Source organism: Chiroxiphia lanceolata, chromosome 1, assembly GCF_009829145.1.
Source record: "Chiroxiphia lanceolata isolate bChiLan1 chromosome 1, bChiLan1.pri, whole genome shotgun sequence".
In the NCBI taxonomy this organism is placed as follows: Eukaryota; Metazoa; Chordata; class Aves; order Passeriformes; family Pipridae; genus Chiroxiphia; species Chiroxiphia lanceolata.
In genome coordinates this window covers 19,449,109-19,465,186 of record NC_045637.1, presented here as the reverse complement: position 1 = coordinate 19,465,186, position 16,078 = coordinate 19,449,109, and the positions used below count along the sequence as shown (strand labels likewise).

At 37.4% G+C, this 16,078-nt stretch overlaps 1 protein-coding gene across 8 annotated transcripts in view; it reads left to right on the top strand.

Annotated features, from left to right (window-relative positions):
- Window positions 1–16,078, top strand: part of OXR1 (oxidation resistance 1) — a 226,428-nt gene that overhangs the window by 207,064 nt on the left and 3,286 nt on the right. For 7 of the 8 annotated variants that reach the window (XM_032705013.1, XM_032705052.1, XM_032705020.1 and 4 more), the window contains 5 exons: window positions 3,172–3,252; window positions 6,604–6,729; window positions 8,925–9,077; window positions 14,721–14,816; window positions 15,405–15,478. In XM_032705013.1, coding sequence (XP_032560904.1) covers window positions 3,172–3,252; window positions 6,604–6,729; window positions 8,925–9,077; window positions 14,721–14,816; window positions 15,405–15,478 — 530 coding nt within the window. The remainder of the gene's footprint in view (window positions 1–3,171; window positions 3,253–6,603; window positions 6,730–8,924; window positions 9,078–14,720; window positions 14,817–15,404; window positions 15,479–16,078) is intronic. The other variant, XM_032705025.1, reaches the window with a different exon arrangement.

Genomic DNA, 16,078 nt, shown 5'->3' with positions numbered 1-16,078 from the left:
CACTTTCTGATCCTCAAAAAGTAGCTTTTGATGTGAAGAAAACTGGATGCTGATACAGCATAGTAAAAAGAGTGCAACAAATAAAGCACATAGCAAACTCATACAGATAGACCTGCATTTTATTCCTGGGCAGAATACATAGATTACTACAATTTTAGGCAATTTGGTAATTTATATGTAAAGATATGAACTATATTAGAATTTCCCAAATCTTCGTTCTCGAAGCCAAGCCATGATATTAGAATTTAGAAAGCTTTTTCTATACTTTAAGGACTTAATTGTAAGAACTTGTCAAGGTTGGCTCTGGACCTGGCTCAGTCAAATTTTGAAAGCCTCCAAGGGTAGAGATACTGCAGCCTCCCTGAGAAACCTGTTCCAGTTCTTAACCATTGATGAACATCAGTCCTTGGGGCCCAGTGGTCCAGCTGGTTTTTCAGCTTTGTTCTTCACACATTTGATGGGTAACTGATTTGATTGCAAGGCTACTATAGAAAAGAATAAAAAAAAACCTTGGTGAAATGCAGGTAAATGGCATCCCCTTCTGCCTGGCAAAAAATGAAAGAATGTCTCATTACTAAGAAACATTTTATACTGAAAACCACACTCCAGCATGATGAATATGAATCTGAATTTGTCTTTTATGAATGAAATACCTCTCTTTCCAGTTAAATCTAATACTGTATGAAAAACTAAGTTCTGTGTTTGAGAATGAAAGTTCAAAGTAGAATGAGGTGGTAGAAGCTCCTGGAATGATCAGAACAGACAACTCATGAGGGCTGGGGGTGGGGGAGAAGAGGGGAGAAAACACTTTTCTTTAGCTTGGTGAAGTAGAATAGAAGATTAAGATGACTATAAGGAAGGAAAGGAACATGAAGAAATCTTGATGGAAGAGGAAACAGCATAAGTAGATTATGAATTAAACCAGATTATAAAACAGAATAAATGTCCCTACTAACATTTCAAAATGGTGCTCTCAAGCCGGGCAGGGACAAAATGCTGGCTGTTTTCAAAATGTATCTCAACCAATTCCTGAATGAAGTTGTAGAATGTAATTTCTAGTAAACTTAGACATACATGACTTTAAGGTTGTGTAACTATTTTAATCATGAAGTACATAATCTTGTCCACTGCAAAACAAAAATAAAACATGTTGACCTAAACTGTAGGCACTCTATAGAAAGCCAGGTACAGTATCTGAACTGTTGAGGTATCCTAAGGTATTCAAAGCCTTGTTCAGTGATGAGTGGATAACCTTGAAACAGTTTCTTGTGGTTTACTCACTGAATTTAGTATGGACGGTATACTGAAAATACGCACTGGGTTTGAGAGGGTGGATTCCTCTCTTGTAATTTTTCTATGGCTAGTTTGACATTCTGTGACATATGTATGATCTTTGTCATTGCATACCAATAGTCTTCTGTTTTGGAGGCTTTTGTTCTTGAAAGAGATGGAACGTGTGTGTGAAAAAGGTTTAGTATGCCAAAAAGTTATTGGATAAGTATTTATGCTTCTCAAACAGGAAATATGAGGCACCTCCCTGGCATATGAAAAGGTCTGTCAGATCTTAGTCACTGAGCAAAAGGGTTCATAAGCAGTTCCCAGGTGCAGGATGGTGACTGAGGATGCAGTTGACAGCTCACAGGCAAAGCCTACAGAGCTTGCCTACATTTCACTGTGTGAAACAGCAACTATATAACGGTGTCAGGGATTCTGAGATTTTTTTTTTTTTTTTTCAAGAATCTTTAAGTAACCACATATTTATGGCTCATTGTAAGTTAACTACTGCCTTGCATGTGGTACAGGCTGAGCTTAAAGAAGCAACAAGGCTAAAGGGTCCTCACATTACTGCTTTTCAGGCTTACAATCATAAGTTGCTGGTGTGAACAATGTAATTTGCAATGAACTGTCATACCAAGTAAAAGGATAAAACTACACTCTCACTTATATGTTTCAGTGGAATAGTGTTAAAGCTTTGAATATAGCTGCTTGACTCTGAGAATGCACAAACCACTACCATTTACAACAATTTTCCTGATCTTTTTTAAGAGAACAGTAGAAAAATTATGGAAATAAATTGAGTGCTAGTAATTGCAGATTATGCAGTATTAAAACTGGGTGTCACAAGTATTCCTTTTTCCTTGCCTTGCAGTTGCATGGGGTAAAGTGAACCATCGCTGCTCAAGAGCCAGTCATGCGTGACTGTGGGCTCTGTACTCAGGACAGTGGCGAGTATCTGGCCAAACTCCTTGTAGTAGGGGCAGGTAGATGGGGAGCTGCTGGACTTGTGGTTGTCTTCCTTTGCACTGTGGTAGGCTCTAGAAGTTTTTAATACACTCTTACTACATGGGACATCCATTTAATCTCTCCACCAGCTGTTTTAAGATGCTTTCATACAAATGATGATTTTGAGTTGTTCTCAAAATCACATTATTTGCTCTAGTTACATCAGAATGACTGTTGTAGTCCTTTAGCCAGCTTGTTGCACCAGAGCAGCATGTTCTAGAGCTTTCTGACTGAAGACTTTCTGGGAATACACCTCCTACCAAAGTGGAGATGCCATTTGGAGTGAATGTGTTGACAGATGAGCAACTCCTGAAGCTTTGGAGGGGAATAGAAAGTCCAGGATAAAGATATTGTGATGTGATATTGGGATATTATTGAACTGTAGTCCTGCTACATTGTCTTTAACTGTCTTCACTGCCAGATAGAAAAGTCAGAACTTGCTGAGAAGCCTGAGGTTTGCTTCTAGTCTTCCTCAAGGAAAGCAAACCAGGTTCACAGGGTTCATTAATCTGGGTGTAAAGAATGTCTGAGAGAACTTTGGGCTGAAGAGTTTGGGTTAAGGCATGCAACTCAGATTGACTTTTAATTTAGCATCCTGATTTTGGTAACTTTGTGCACTCCTCTATCAGTTCTGTATTTGTCCTAGAGCAGTGAGATATATCTGACTGCTAGTGCCCTCAGTGTTTTTGTAATCTTGCTGTGTGTACTCATATGTCTAAATCACCTACACGTGCATTGTCCTTGCAGAAACAAACATCTTTTAGCCCTTCTTGTTTGTTTGTTGTCATTGCACATTTTCCCTCCATTCTCCTCCAATTTTTTCTTTCATACCTTTTTACTTTTCTTCAACTGTCAGTGGAATTATTGTCTTCCTGTCTCCATATTCAGGTAGTGTCAGTGGCTGAGTATCACCGCAGGATCGATGCTCTAAATAGCGAAGAACTGCGCACACTCTGCAGACGTCTCCAGGTGCCCTCTTCAGTAGTTTAAACCCCATCTCCAGATACTAAAACATCTTTCTTTGTAGTGTCTTGGATCAGGGCAAGTCCCGCACTCAGTGGGTTTGTCTTGTCTACAGCACTACAAGGATCCAGCAGAAAATTCCTTTGGTTTGGATGTATTTAATTGTGCAATGCTATGATGGAATCAGTAATTTTATGACGGAATTACTACTTCCACCTTTTTCACACAGGAATTTTCTGTTAGAATTTGAAAATTTGTTCTCAGTGCTGCTTGACTTGCAGTGTTGTGTTTTAACTTCCACTTTAGAATGGTGTGTTGTGTTAGATAGAAGCTTTCCTAAAAAGAATGCAAAACAGGTAAAGAATCCAAAACCTTGTTGCATGGGTGTTTAATTTTATATAGGAATCTTTCATCAAGAATCTCACAGTACTTGGCAAGTATGAAGCTTCACAACTTCTGTGGAATAGGTAAGTATTTTTCCTACTATAAAAGCAGGTAACTGCGGCAATTCAGCATGGCAAAGGTCATACACATACACACAAAACAGTACTTTGAAAGCAGTTTGGATTTTCAAAGGTCTATGGATATGAACTGAAACTATTATTTGCATTCTCTTTAGGTGTTTCTTAGTTTTTTGACAGTTATAAAATTGTATGATGTACGCAGCAACTAACATAACTTATTGATGGGAAGCATAGCGTAGACCTCCCTTAGACCTCTTTAGAAGCACTGAGTACTTAGTTCTCCTGTAGTAATTGCCCACTGAAACTGTAAAAAGTTCTGTTCTGTTTCTTTTTTTTTCTGTGATCTTGACCTTTTTTTTTTACCTATTATGTAATTACACAAAAGAAAACATTTTATTAGCTCTGTTATTTCTGTTGATTTAATAATTGGTAGTTATTGCTTTAAAACGTTTTGTAAGTAGTACAGTTACAGAGATCAATAATGAGCATAAGCCATGAACCAAAAAACTGCACTTCTACTTGTATAGGAAAATCAGAAATTTAAAAAAAAAAAAATTCCCTCTTGAAAACAGAACTGTTCTGTTTTTGACAAGCGGTGGTGGAGAATTTCTGTATTAATATCCTGAAAGTGCAAGAGATCCTCGCCAAATATCTTTCACCTAGAATGCCCAAGCTTGAGATTTAGGCTTTAAAAATCTGATGAGATGGGTTGCTGCCTATAAACTGCCTACTCTGAGGCCATTTGAGAGTTGTGGTCCCAACTGTGTTGGAGATTGTGTGGCAGCTACTAATCTTGGAAGCCCCTGGAATCTGACTATAGGTCAGTCTGTTCTGTCAGAGTTTGGTGGGAAATAAATCTGTAAGTTTTGAAGCTACACAGCTTTCTGTCAAACAGGTACTTTTGAACAGACGCTCTTTGACTGGTTCTACAAAGCAGTGTTCTTCTTAGAAGAAAAATGGTTTACTGTAATAGTAATGAAAAAGGCAAAAACCAAAACCAAAACAAAACCCCAAACGAACACAAAAACACCCAAACAAAAAAAACTGAACAGAAAACCCATGATCCCCCATGCCACTTGAGGCCAAATTATTCATGTTTTTGTTTTGCATGGTGACCTTTTATTCCCTTTGTTGTTCTTTAATTCTGATAAGTTTTTCTGCTGTACAGTTTAACAATGCTGAACTTGTCTGGAGTTGAAGCAGTAGTATATGATGGATGAAAGGCTTTTAAAGTGGAAAAGATTTGGACTATGAAATAACATTTTAGAGATAACACTCTCTAATGCAGCATGTAGGTCATCTTTTTGCATATGAAGCTATATGGATAATTACATAGTTTACATTGGAAATGTTTTTTACCTTCTGTTGAAAAAATGAAGGCATGACCTTATTGCTAGTGCAATGCTTAAAGTGCACATTTTCTTGAGTTAAAAATTAATACTGTAATTCAGTAATTGTATGAATATAGTTTGATACTTTGCTTTGTAAGACTATTTTTAAGTAAAAGGAGTTTGTGATAGCAACTCTTTTTATAGTTATTGAGAGAAAGGAAAGGGATATTCTTTTTTTTTTTTTTTGCTCGGGTGGCTGTATTTGTTTAAACATTCCTGTCTGTATTTCAGAGTTTTCTTTGATTTGACTCTCTTTTCTTAACTAGGCAAGTTCACAAAAGCTTGGCAAAGTTTACCATGGTGATATTGTGAAATACTGTAGGCGTGTCCTGTGTGTTTAGAGTATGAGGGATGTGGCAAACTGGAGTTGGCAGGTGGTTTTGGCAGGTATTTCCTTGAAATTTTCAGGATTCAGGCTTTAATTTGGACAGTCTGGCTTTCAGTTTAGGCTGATAAATTATTCAGATGCACTAATTGTTGTTAAGAATTTTTTTTTCTTTAGCAAATCTCTCGACATTTTAATAAGTCTTGCTGCAGTGGCTTATCTTGTTAACTTCTTCATTTTGTCCTACTCCTCTGCCAGATTTCACTATCCCTAATAAGGTTTAAATATCCCTGCAGCAAGATTTATAGAAGGAAACCTGTTTGGATCTCAGCTATTCTAGTTATCAAGACATGGCACTATAATATGAAAGTGCCAGTGAATGTCAGCTGGGGTAAGAAGCTGTTGTGAACTATATCTGATGAGGAATTTTATGGCCTTCCACCACCTCCACTAAATGGTATCTACAACAACTCAATAGGGTAGATGTATAGGTCACGTATTTTAAACTACTGCAGGACCCTTGTGCATAATGCATCTTTGCCAGACTTCAAAGCTCACTACCCAGCTTAAGTATTATTGCTGCTTTCCCTTCCCCACCCTCAATTCTTCCTTCTTTGATTCCCATAAGTGCTCTGGCAGATCAGTTTATGGAGCAGCAATACTTCAAAGGCTCCATTCAAATGGTTTGCTCAAAATACATAACAGCAGTCTCTCCAGATGTCTACTACATATCTGAAAAATTTCATAAGTACTCTGAAAGAGTATTCATTCGGAAGCTATTGAGAAATTTAATTTTTAAGCTTTAATTCCTTTTTTTGTTTGTTTTTAAATTACACTTAGAATGCTATGTTAGTATTAAAATGCAAGAACTTTATAAGGTAACTTCTGAAAAGCATTTGAAACCCTTCAACTGTGTATGGGAACTGTTTGTTTTGTTGTTTTAGCATAAAACCATAGCTTTCTGTTTAGTAGGTGTCTGGTATTATTGGTATATAGTTGTGTACCAGCTTGCTATCGGAAGCAGTGGCAATCTTGGTCAGATCAAACCTATCGGATTTCTTAACTTTTGAAGGACTTGCCAAACTAACTTGATAACTGCATGATTTTAAACCTGTGAAGTTTATCTTTCCTGCTAATAGAATGGCAAATACTTACTTTCTTGCTGTTCTTTTTATAGATAACAACAAGAGAAGATATCAATTCAAAACAGGTAACAAATATCAAAACAGACCTGGAGCCTGAAGTATTCCGGCCAAATCTTAGCGATCCAAGTGAATTGCTACAACCAGAACAAATTGAAAAGGTATTGACTTAGATATGTCATTTTCTACTCCTGTATGTTAATGTATCACAAATTGTATGACTGTAGTGTAAAACACACCAGTAGGAAGACCTTGCGTGATGTTAAATAAAAGAAAATAAATTGTGTATGTTAGAAAAGATGTTAAGATCACTGAGTCTAACCACTAACCCAGCACTGCCAAGTGGACCACTAAACCATGTCCCTAAGTGCCACATGCTAAGCATCCTTTAAATACCTCCAGGAGTAGTGACTCAACCACTTCCTTGGGCAGCCTGTTCCAGTGCTTGACAACCCTTTCACTGAAGAAGTCTTTCCTAAGATCCAATCCAAACCTCTGATGACACAACTTGAGGACACTTTCTCTTGTCCTTTTACTTGTTACCTGAGGGAAAAGACCGACTGACTGCCACCTCACTACAGTCTATTTTCAGGTGGTTGTAGTTGTAGAGAGTGAGTTCCCTCTGAGCCTCCCTTTTTTTAAGCTAAACAACCCCAACTCCCTCAGTCCTCTCCTAATAATACTAGTGTTGCAGATACTTCATCAGCTTCACTGCCCTTCTTTGGACACACTTCAGCACCTCAATGTTTTTCTTGCAGTGAGGGACCCAGAACAGCTTGCAGTACTCAAGCTACAGCCTCACCAGTGCCCAGGGGGCCATATCATGATGCCATTCTTGTCCACTTGGGCATACTGCTGGCTCATGCTCAGCCATCTGTCAAACAGCACCTTCAGGTCCTTCTCCTCTGGGCTGCTTTCCAGCCACTCTTTCCCTGGTCTTTAGCATTGCATGGGGTGGTTGTGAGCCAAGTGCAGGAACCCCACACTTTGCCTTGTTGAACCTCATCCTGTTGGCCTTGGTCCAACAGTCCAGCCTGTCCAGATCCCTCTACAGATCCTTCCTACTCTCCAGCAGATCAACAGTCCTGCCCAGCTTGTCATCTGCAAGCTGAGGATGCACTGAATCCCCTCATCCACATCATTGATAAAGATACTAAACAAGACTGGCTCCAGTACTGAGTGCTGGGAAACACCACTGTTGACCAACCACCAACTGACATTAACTCCATTCACCACCAGTCTCTGGGCCTGGCCATCCAGCCAGTTTTTTACCCAGCGAACAGGGCATCTGTCTAAGCCATAAGCAGTTGGTTTCTCCAGGAGACTGCTGTGGGAAATGGTGTGAAAGGCTTTATTAAAGTCCATCTAGACAACATCCACAGCCTTTCCCTCATCCATCAAGCAGGTCACCTTGTCATAGAAGATCAGGTTGGTCAAGTAGGACCTGCTTCTCATGAACCCACACTGGCTAGGCCTGATCTCTAGTTGTCTTGCACATGCTGTGTGGTGGCGCTCAAGATTATCTGTTCCATGACCTTCCCAGGCACCGAGGTCAGGCTGACAGGCCTGTAGTAGATCCGGTAGGGATCTTCCTTACTGCCCATCTTGTAAATGGGCACCCCACTTGCTAAGTGGGACCTCCCCAGTTAGCCTGGACTACTGGCAAATGGTAGGAAGTGGATCAGTGAGCACTTCTGCCAGCTCTGTCTGTTTCCTTGGGTGGATCCCATCTGACCTGTACATGTCGAAGTGTCTAAGCAGAGCATGATTCATAGCTGAAATACTTCCTTTCTTTTTAATCTTAACTTACAGTACACCGTGACACTTCTTGCCTGTGTCTTTGCCCCTCCTTCATTCTTTCTTGAAAACATCATGGCTTTCACTGCAGTTTTTGCTCTACAGTCCAAAGTCATCTAATTTAAAACATTTATAATGAAGTTTTGGATTAAAAGGCACAGGAACAGGACAGCAAGTAACATTTACCCTTCAGCTTGTTACCTGCTGACTTGAGTGATGTAGTAACCCAATGCTGAGACATTGATGGGACTTGCAGTATTGTTATGCAACAATAATTGTGGTTTTACTGTCCTTGGATAAACCTTTTAGATACCTTAACAAAAACATGTACTTCACTTGATAAATGATTCTTCTGCAGGTCACTGGTAAATGTAGGAAAAGAAACTTGTGTGAGTGACCAAAAGTAGAAAATACACATGTGAAAGTTCAGGTTTAGTCTTAGCTTTTAAGGCCACTTATAAACAGTTCAGAAGAACAGAATATGCTTTCATTTACATGTAATACATTCTTAAATGTAAAAGGTATGTTAAATAAAGGGTTGTCATTTTCTTGTTAACAGCTCACAAAGTCTCTTCCACCACGGACTATTGGCTATCCATGGACTCTTGTCTACAGTACTGCGAAGCATGGCATGAGCTTGAAGACTTTGTATCGAACAATGATGGGATTAGACACACCTGTGCTGTTGGTTATCAAAGACAGTGATGGACAGGTAGGAAAATGTTTGTGTGGAAGTAGGGGACCCATCAAGAAAAATGTTTGAGAAGTACAAAGGAACAACTGACACTTCAGTCCATCGTGGGAGATAAAATTGTGTGTACCAAGCAGGTTTTTTTCCTTAGAAATATGTTTCACTGTTAAGCAAGCCTCTGACATACTACATGTCTAGGAAATACTTTAAAGATACAAGTTCACTGTTGTAATGCATGAGTCTTGTAATACCCAGTTAAACAATTTAATTTTTTTTTTAATGCACTTAAGGCACAAGAAATACAGTCTCTAAAACTTTCTTATACTGGAAGATCCTGTTGAGTTGGAATGTCACTGCCAGCTGTGGGCAGTGCTTCTTGGTATGTTCTGTGGCTGCAACCAACATCTCTCTCCCTTTCAAGGGCTGTAATATCTTTGTTGCATTATTAATTTTTGTTTCTTGAGTCTCTGTAGTTGTGCTCTATTTTCCTTTGACTGGGGTATGAATTTCAGAAAGTGGCTCACATCTCACCATTTGAGTAGCAAACATCCCCTCTTAAGTATTCTAGTAACAGGTAAACACTGCAGGCAGTATGAGACTTTTTGATTCTTTCTCTGAAACTTCTGTGCTCTCTCATGGAAGCAAGTTACTGTTGTCATGAAAAGTTGACAGAACCACTGTAAAATCTGTAGCACTTACTTGTCCCAATTTGGTAACCACTGTTTTTATTTTCAGGAAGTATGGGCTCATGTCATTCAGGGGGTCTGAAAACTGTAAATGAAGGATATGTTTTCTTATTCAAGTCACAACTTCATTTTTTCCTTATTTCCTGCCTCAGGGGTCTCTTAACAAGAAAAATCCCTTCTAAATTTCTGCTAGTAGAAGTTCTTTAAAAAGGAGTTTTTTCTTCATTTACTCCTTAATCTTGAAGATAAAAACTATTGAATAAATTTGACATATCTCAACATACTCATCAGCCTCTTAAATGGTAGCTTCTCCAAGCCCCTTATTTATCTTCTTAAGATAAATTAGTAAGATACCTGCTTCCTCATACCTGATTATCTGACCTAGAAAGAAAATGTCCCTTGTCTGATAGGGGTGTCTTTCCACCCCTCTGTAGTATTGTTCTGTTGCTGAAAGTATTCATATAATCTTCTACATATGAGTACCTCAGCTTACATGTTCGAAAAGTGTCATGGCTGCCCAGTCAAAACAGGGAGTTTATAGACATGTCATAACTTTTTTTTTTTTTTTAATGAAACAAACCTTGATGAATCTTATCTTACAGTCTCATACCTAGGAATGTGTATGAAAGTATTCCTTGGACTTTTGGGTCCAGTAGCCACTGAACTTATATTTCACAGTGTATGCCAAATCTTACCTCAGTTCCTCTCAAGAGTGCAGGACATCCGTGTCTATTTAGTAAGCAGAATGGTTTAGACAATTTTTATGTGCTCGTTCCTTTGACAGTGCAGTAAGAGTGGTGTTTTCAGTAGTTTTGTCTCATGCTATTTTTGCAAAGTGTGTTTGCATTTGATGGCAGAAAACAAATTTACACTATCTTCCTGTTCAAAACCTATTGAAATTTAGCACAGTCTTTCTTCTCTTCATGTAAAGATCTACAGTCATGAAGAATAAGATATTGGAAACATACTATGCCCTTTGGTAATTAGGATAATTAATCTAAGATTTTTTTTGAAAGAGGTCAATTTACCTTTAATATCTTGTATCTTCCTCGCAGATAGTCCTATAAAACTGCTTTCCATGACTGAAAAAGAATCTGAGTACTTTTTTATAGCAGAATTTATCCAGAAATATTTCACTAGCAGTATGCTAACATAAATACTATTATTCCCTGTCAGAATGTGTTTTAAGAGAACAAGTGTTTATTCATATCCTGTGCTCCAAGATCACCAACGTTTTTCTAAGCTATCTAGTTCAGAAAAGATCCCAAATGAGATTCAGCCTTTTTGAAGAATGACAAAATTATGACAAGATAGTTTCTTGACATTTGCTGAACTTACCTCATCAGTCCTCTTTAGCATTCTTTGTTCTGCCCACTCTGTAGCTTCTATGTTAATGAAAGATACTGGTTTTGTCATATCCTTGGTTGAAGTACTTTTCTTTTAAACTAGAATTAATTTATTTCCTAGACTGCTTCCTCTGAGGCACTTTGTTTATGAAGATTCCTTATTTTTCTTATGTTGATAATAGGTTAAGTAAGAGCAAGTGTACCTTTTAACTTTTCATACTATGTTTCATTAAAGGCTGCTAAGCCTCACCCTATACTCTAGAATCTTCTCCAGTCTTGATTTCTTTTTCAAATCTATTTGCAATTTTAATTAAACAACTATTAAAAAAAAAATCCAGCCAAAACACTGAATTTTCACAAATTAAAGCTTTAACTATTAAAAAGCTGAACATTGCCTAGTTGGAATTTAGAATCTTAAAGCCACCTAAATTGCCTGCTCCAGTCAATTCTTGGAGATCCTCTAATAAAGGTGTCCATAAAATCTATAGATACCTCACTACAATAGTTATGGACTGTGTCTATCTATCTATTGGTATGTACTTCTGTTAGTGAAGACACTGAGGTCTGATGTCTACCCTGACAGCTATTTAAAAAGAAATTGGCACTTAATTCCTGAACATCAGTCACAAAACAAGTGGTAGTTTAGAAGTGGAATTAATGCAGTTAATCACCCTGTCTAGTTTGATAATAAGTTGTTCTTCACATTTTATTGTATACACTGCAGAATTGTCAGACATGGAACCTAGAACTTGGGAATTTTAGTTATCCACCCTAGTATCTAGCCACAACAATCTGATCTCATAGAGAAATCCTATAAACATCACTTCTCAAGAACTAAAATAACCGGTGGGAAGCAAATTGCTCTTTTTCTGCAAAGTCTGATCTTTTATTGTTACTTACAGCAACAATGTGATCTTTCAAGACTCAGTTTGAAGCATAGAGAGGGTGTAGAATCCTGATTCCTGGAGGTACTCGAAGATGAACGGGGCAAGACTGAATCAGCCAAATTATAGCTTTATAATCGGTCCTCTATTGAGTAGGAAACTATGAGAGACCTTCTGAGGTTCTTTATAGCATAGTTTATTCCATAATTAGAAATAAAACTTCAGAGGCTCTTGAGTAAAATATGCAAGAGTTTCTCTATAGTTAGAATGTACTAGTTTTGTGTTTTACTGATTATACAAATAACAGTCCTGAGATGATCAGAGGCAAACATCGGAATAAGTGTTGTGTTAAAAGCTCATACCTGTGTAGAGGCTGAACTGAGATAGTTTGAGTTTGGCACAACTCCGTTATTTTGATGGAAGGTTAATTGCTCTCAAAGAATATAAATTGTTAATGAAACATTACACTTATTTTATCTTTTTACTTATACTTACTTACTAGATGTAGTGTCAGCCCTGAGGGTATTGATCTGAAGTAAGGCATGTCTTAACCACCTAAATGTAGCTTAGCTACCATAGCTTCTGCAGAACTATTCAAAGAATGACTTGAACTGTTAAAAGAAGCTAGGATACAGAGACTCAGATGAGGACTAAGAAATAATTTGAAGGGTTCAGTGACTTCCCATTGCTGGAAAATATTCAGGTAGTTATTTAAACATGGAATTTTACTTAGTAGCTGCTTTTATGTTCATTGATCAAACTTTCTTAATTTGAATTTAGTATGGATTTTTACGCTAAAAGATGCTCTATTTAAGTTCAATTATCTGCATACAGTAAGTACAGTCTAAGGTCATGTGGTGGGCTAACCTTGGCTGGGTGCCAGGTGCCCACCAAGTTGCTTTTATCACTCCCCTTCCCAACCGAATAGGGGAGAGAGAATAAGATGGAAAACAACTCACAGGCTGAGAAAATATTTGAGAGAGAAAAGTTAACACCCAGTTTTCTGAAGTCTAGTCTACTGCCCAGATGCTTGTAATTACAAAAAGGAAAAAATGTCTCATGATGCATTTTAGAGCTTACACGTACAGAGACAATAAAATATGCAATAGGCATAATGGACTAGAGCAATTATAAGTTCTTTCTGACTCTTTCATCCTTAATTTTTAACCTTAACAGTTACAGGTAGTGGAACAGGTATTAAAGATCAGCTAAAAATGAAATACTGTCTTAAAATTCAAATTCCCATGAGGCCATCTAACCTTTTTACCCAGTAATGGGTAAAAAAAAAAGTATAGAAAGCTGTAGGTCTTGATAACATCTCAAGCCTACCTTATATAAAAAATACAGAGGAAAAAGGAAACCTTCTGGAAACTAACAGGAAAACAATCACTTTGTTTATTTTGGTCTAATTTCTCCAGAAAGCAAGAATATAATAGTTTCTTTCTCTCTCAAACCTGTTCTTGACATTGAGACTGTGGCATAATAGAGAAATATATTGCCAGTGTTTGATTCTAGATGTTGAATGAAATAAATGTCTCTGAAAAAAAAAAGTTTGGGCTTATTTTCCTGTGACCTCGCATTAAAGCAAGAGTACAGAAACTTGTACCTCAGTTCATGGATCTTCAAGATTTTTAGACTGAATTTGCTGTTTAACAGCTGAAACTGATACAGGTCTCTGAAACGTGAGCACCTTTAGCTGACTGTGATACTTTACTTCATCATCTCATCAAGTAAGTTTAAAAATTCTTCCAGAGAATCATATTTTTAGAGTATAAATATTGGTCAAATGTATACTCAAAGGTAATTCTCCTAACTGAAGTAAAGGAACAATTTTGTGTTGTGACAAGGAACTTGTCATTGTAGTGCTACTTTGTTCTTAAAGATAATATAAAGAAATAAAGTATTAGTAATAATATGAGGAAGCTTCTGTAAGTGCTGTGCCTTTAAGGAAGTTTGGTATGTAACTCTACCTTTAGTCTGGTCTGTAACAATCAAGTCTTAGCAGTGACTTCTAAAATGTACAGTACATCAAATACCTGCTATTGCAAGAGATTAATTCTTGAATTCAACAAAATGTGAGCACCTGCTGGCTCATGTCCAGTCTTTCATCCGCAAGATGAAAGTTGTCTGCTGCAGTGCTGCTCTCAAGTGAGTTCATCTCCAGATCTGTACTTAAGTTTGGGGTTGCCCTGACCCAGGTACAGGACCTTTCACTTGAACTTGCTGAACTTCATGAGGTGCACATGGGCCCAGTTCTCAAGTTTGTCCAGGTCCCTCTGGATGGCATCCTGTCCTCCTGTTAAAATCTGTCTCTGTTGTAAGACAGGGTAACCAGTGCTTACCTGTTACTTGGATTGGAATGAATAAATTACATGAAAAATAACTCAGTTACAACTGGGAACTTGCTAAAAATAGCTTAGGTCAAGTGGAATAGGAGTTGTCTAAGAAATTTTAAATATGTATACATTCTACCTGAGAGTTTTCTGAGTTTAGTTTTTATCCATTAGTGTGGGGTTTTTTCTTGCTCTGTTCACTTTTTATTGAGAAAGTCCTCTTACCTTTTTATTTTACCACAAAGCACTGTACCATATCTCAATACACTCAGAACCATGATAACAGTGTAAGGCTCATCCTCAAGTGAATTTCAACATTTACAATCTAATTTGCTTATCTTGCTATTATTAGAGATTCTCAAATGGTGTGTAGTTTCTCTGAAGTTTCTCTTGCTCTTATGTGTTTTTGCTACAGGTTTTTGGTGCACTAGCATCTGAACCATTTAAAGTGAGTGATGGCTTTTATGGCACTGGGGAGACATTTATGTTCACTTTTTCTCCAGATTTTGAGGTAAGTAGTAATAATTTTGTGTACTCTTACTCTCCTTCCCTCCTTCTCTCCTGCCATGTGCATTATCCTGAAATACTTACAGAACAAATCTAACAGTAAATCTGAAAAATACTATAGGTTGGCCAAAAAAAGCCATCATACTAGTTTGTCCCTTATGGACAAAGTAAATTGGTAGTGTTTGTATAGTGAAAACATGCTCAACCCGACTCTTTCATTGTACTGAAGATTTCTGTGCTATTCTAAATTCGTCCAGGTGTCTGTCTGAAAATTAACAAACTGTATCCTTTTAAAGGACATATCATCTAACCTAAGCATATTTTCTTGGTATTTTTCATTCTGTAGAACTTTCAATGCTCAAAGATGGCCTGTTTGAAATGGTCCTATTTTAATTAGTATAAAATCTAAGAGAATTTTTATCTGCAAATATCTGTTCCCTGAATTTTCTGCGTAAGCTTGATAACTTCATTAAACTGGCCTCTAGCCACCTATAGTCTGTCTTTACTGATATTTGGTTTCCCTTCCACCCAAACAAAAAGTTCAGATATTTTTACTTACTAGTCTGTTTTGTTTTTTGGTTTCTTTTCTTAGGTTTTCAAATGGACAGGAGACAACATGTTCTTTATTAAAGGAGACATGGACTCTCTCGCTTTTGGTGGAGGAGGGTAAGTTATAATTAATCTGTTAAAAGTGTTTGTTTGCACACCTTTGAGGAGGAAAAATTGGAATTTACTTCAGTTTGATAGCTCAGGACTCAATAGTTACCAGCCAAGAAAGCTTTAGTTTGTCAGGTGTTCAGCTTCTGGTGTTGAAGAAACTTAAAACAGGAAGGTCTGTCTTAAGCATAGTGTGGCGTAAAGTTTCAGCCTTGCAAGATTTTGATGCCTCCCATGCTCAACTTGCATGTGTCTTGCTCTGTTCAGAATGGACACAAGATATTGTGATTCTGAAATTATGTAAATGTGAAAATTATGCATCACTAGAAGAGGGCAGAATTGAATCTGAACTGTCCCAATACATGCCAGTGTCATCAAAAATTATACATTGTCTCACCCCATTTCCCCTTCCCTGCATAAGCTTCTGGGATGTTTCCCCCTTTTTTTAATCAACATTCTCTGATATAATAAGAGTACTATTATATCTTCTTAATAAAAATGGAAGAGGCTGAAAACTGAGGAATTCTAGGTAGCTTTTTTATTTCAGAATATCTGAAAAAGGATATTCCCAAATTAATAGCAAATAGTGAAATAGTGAAAAAAAATCCC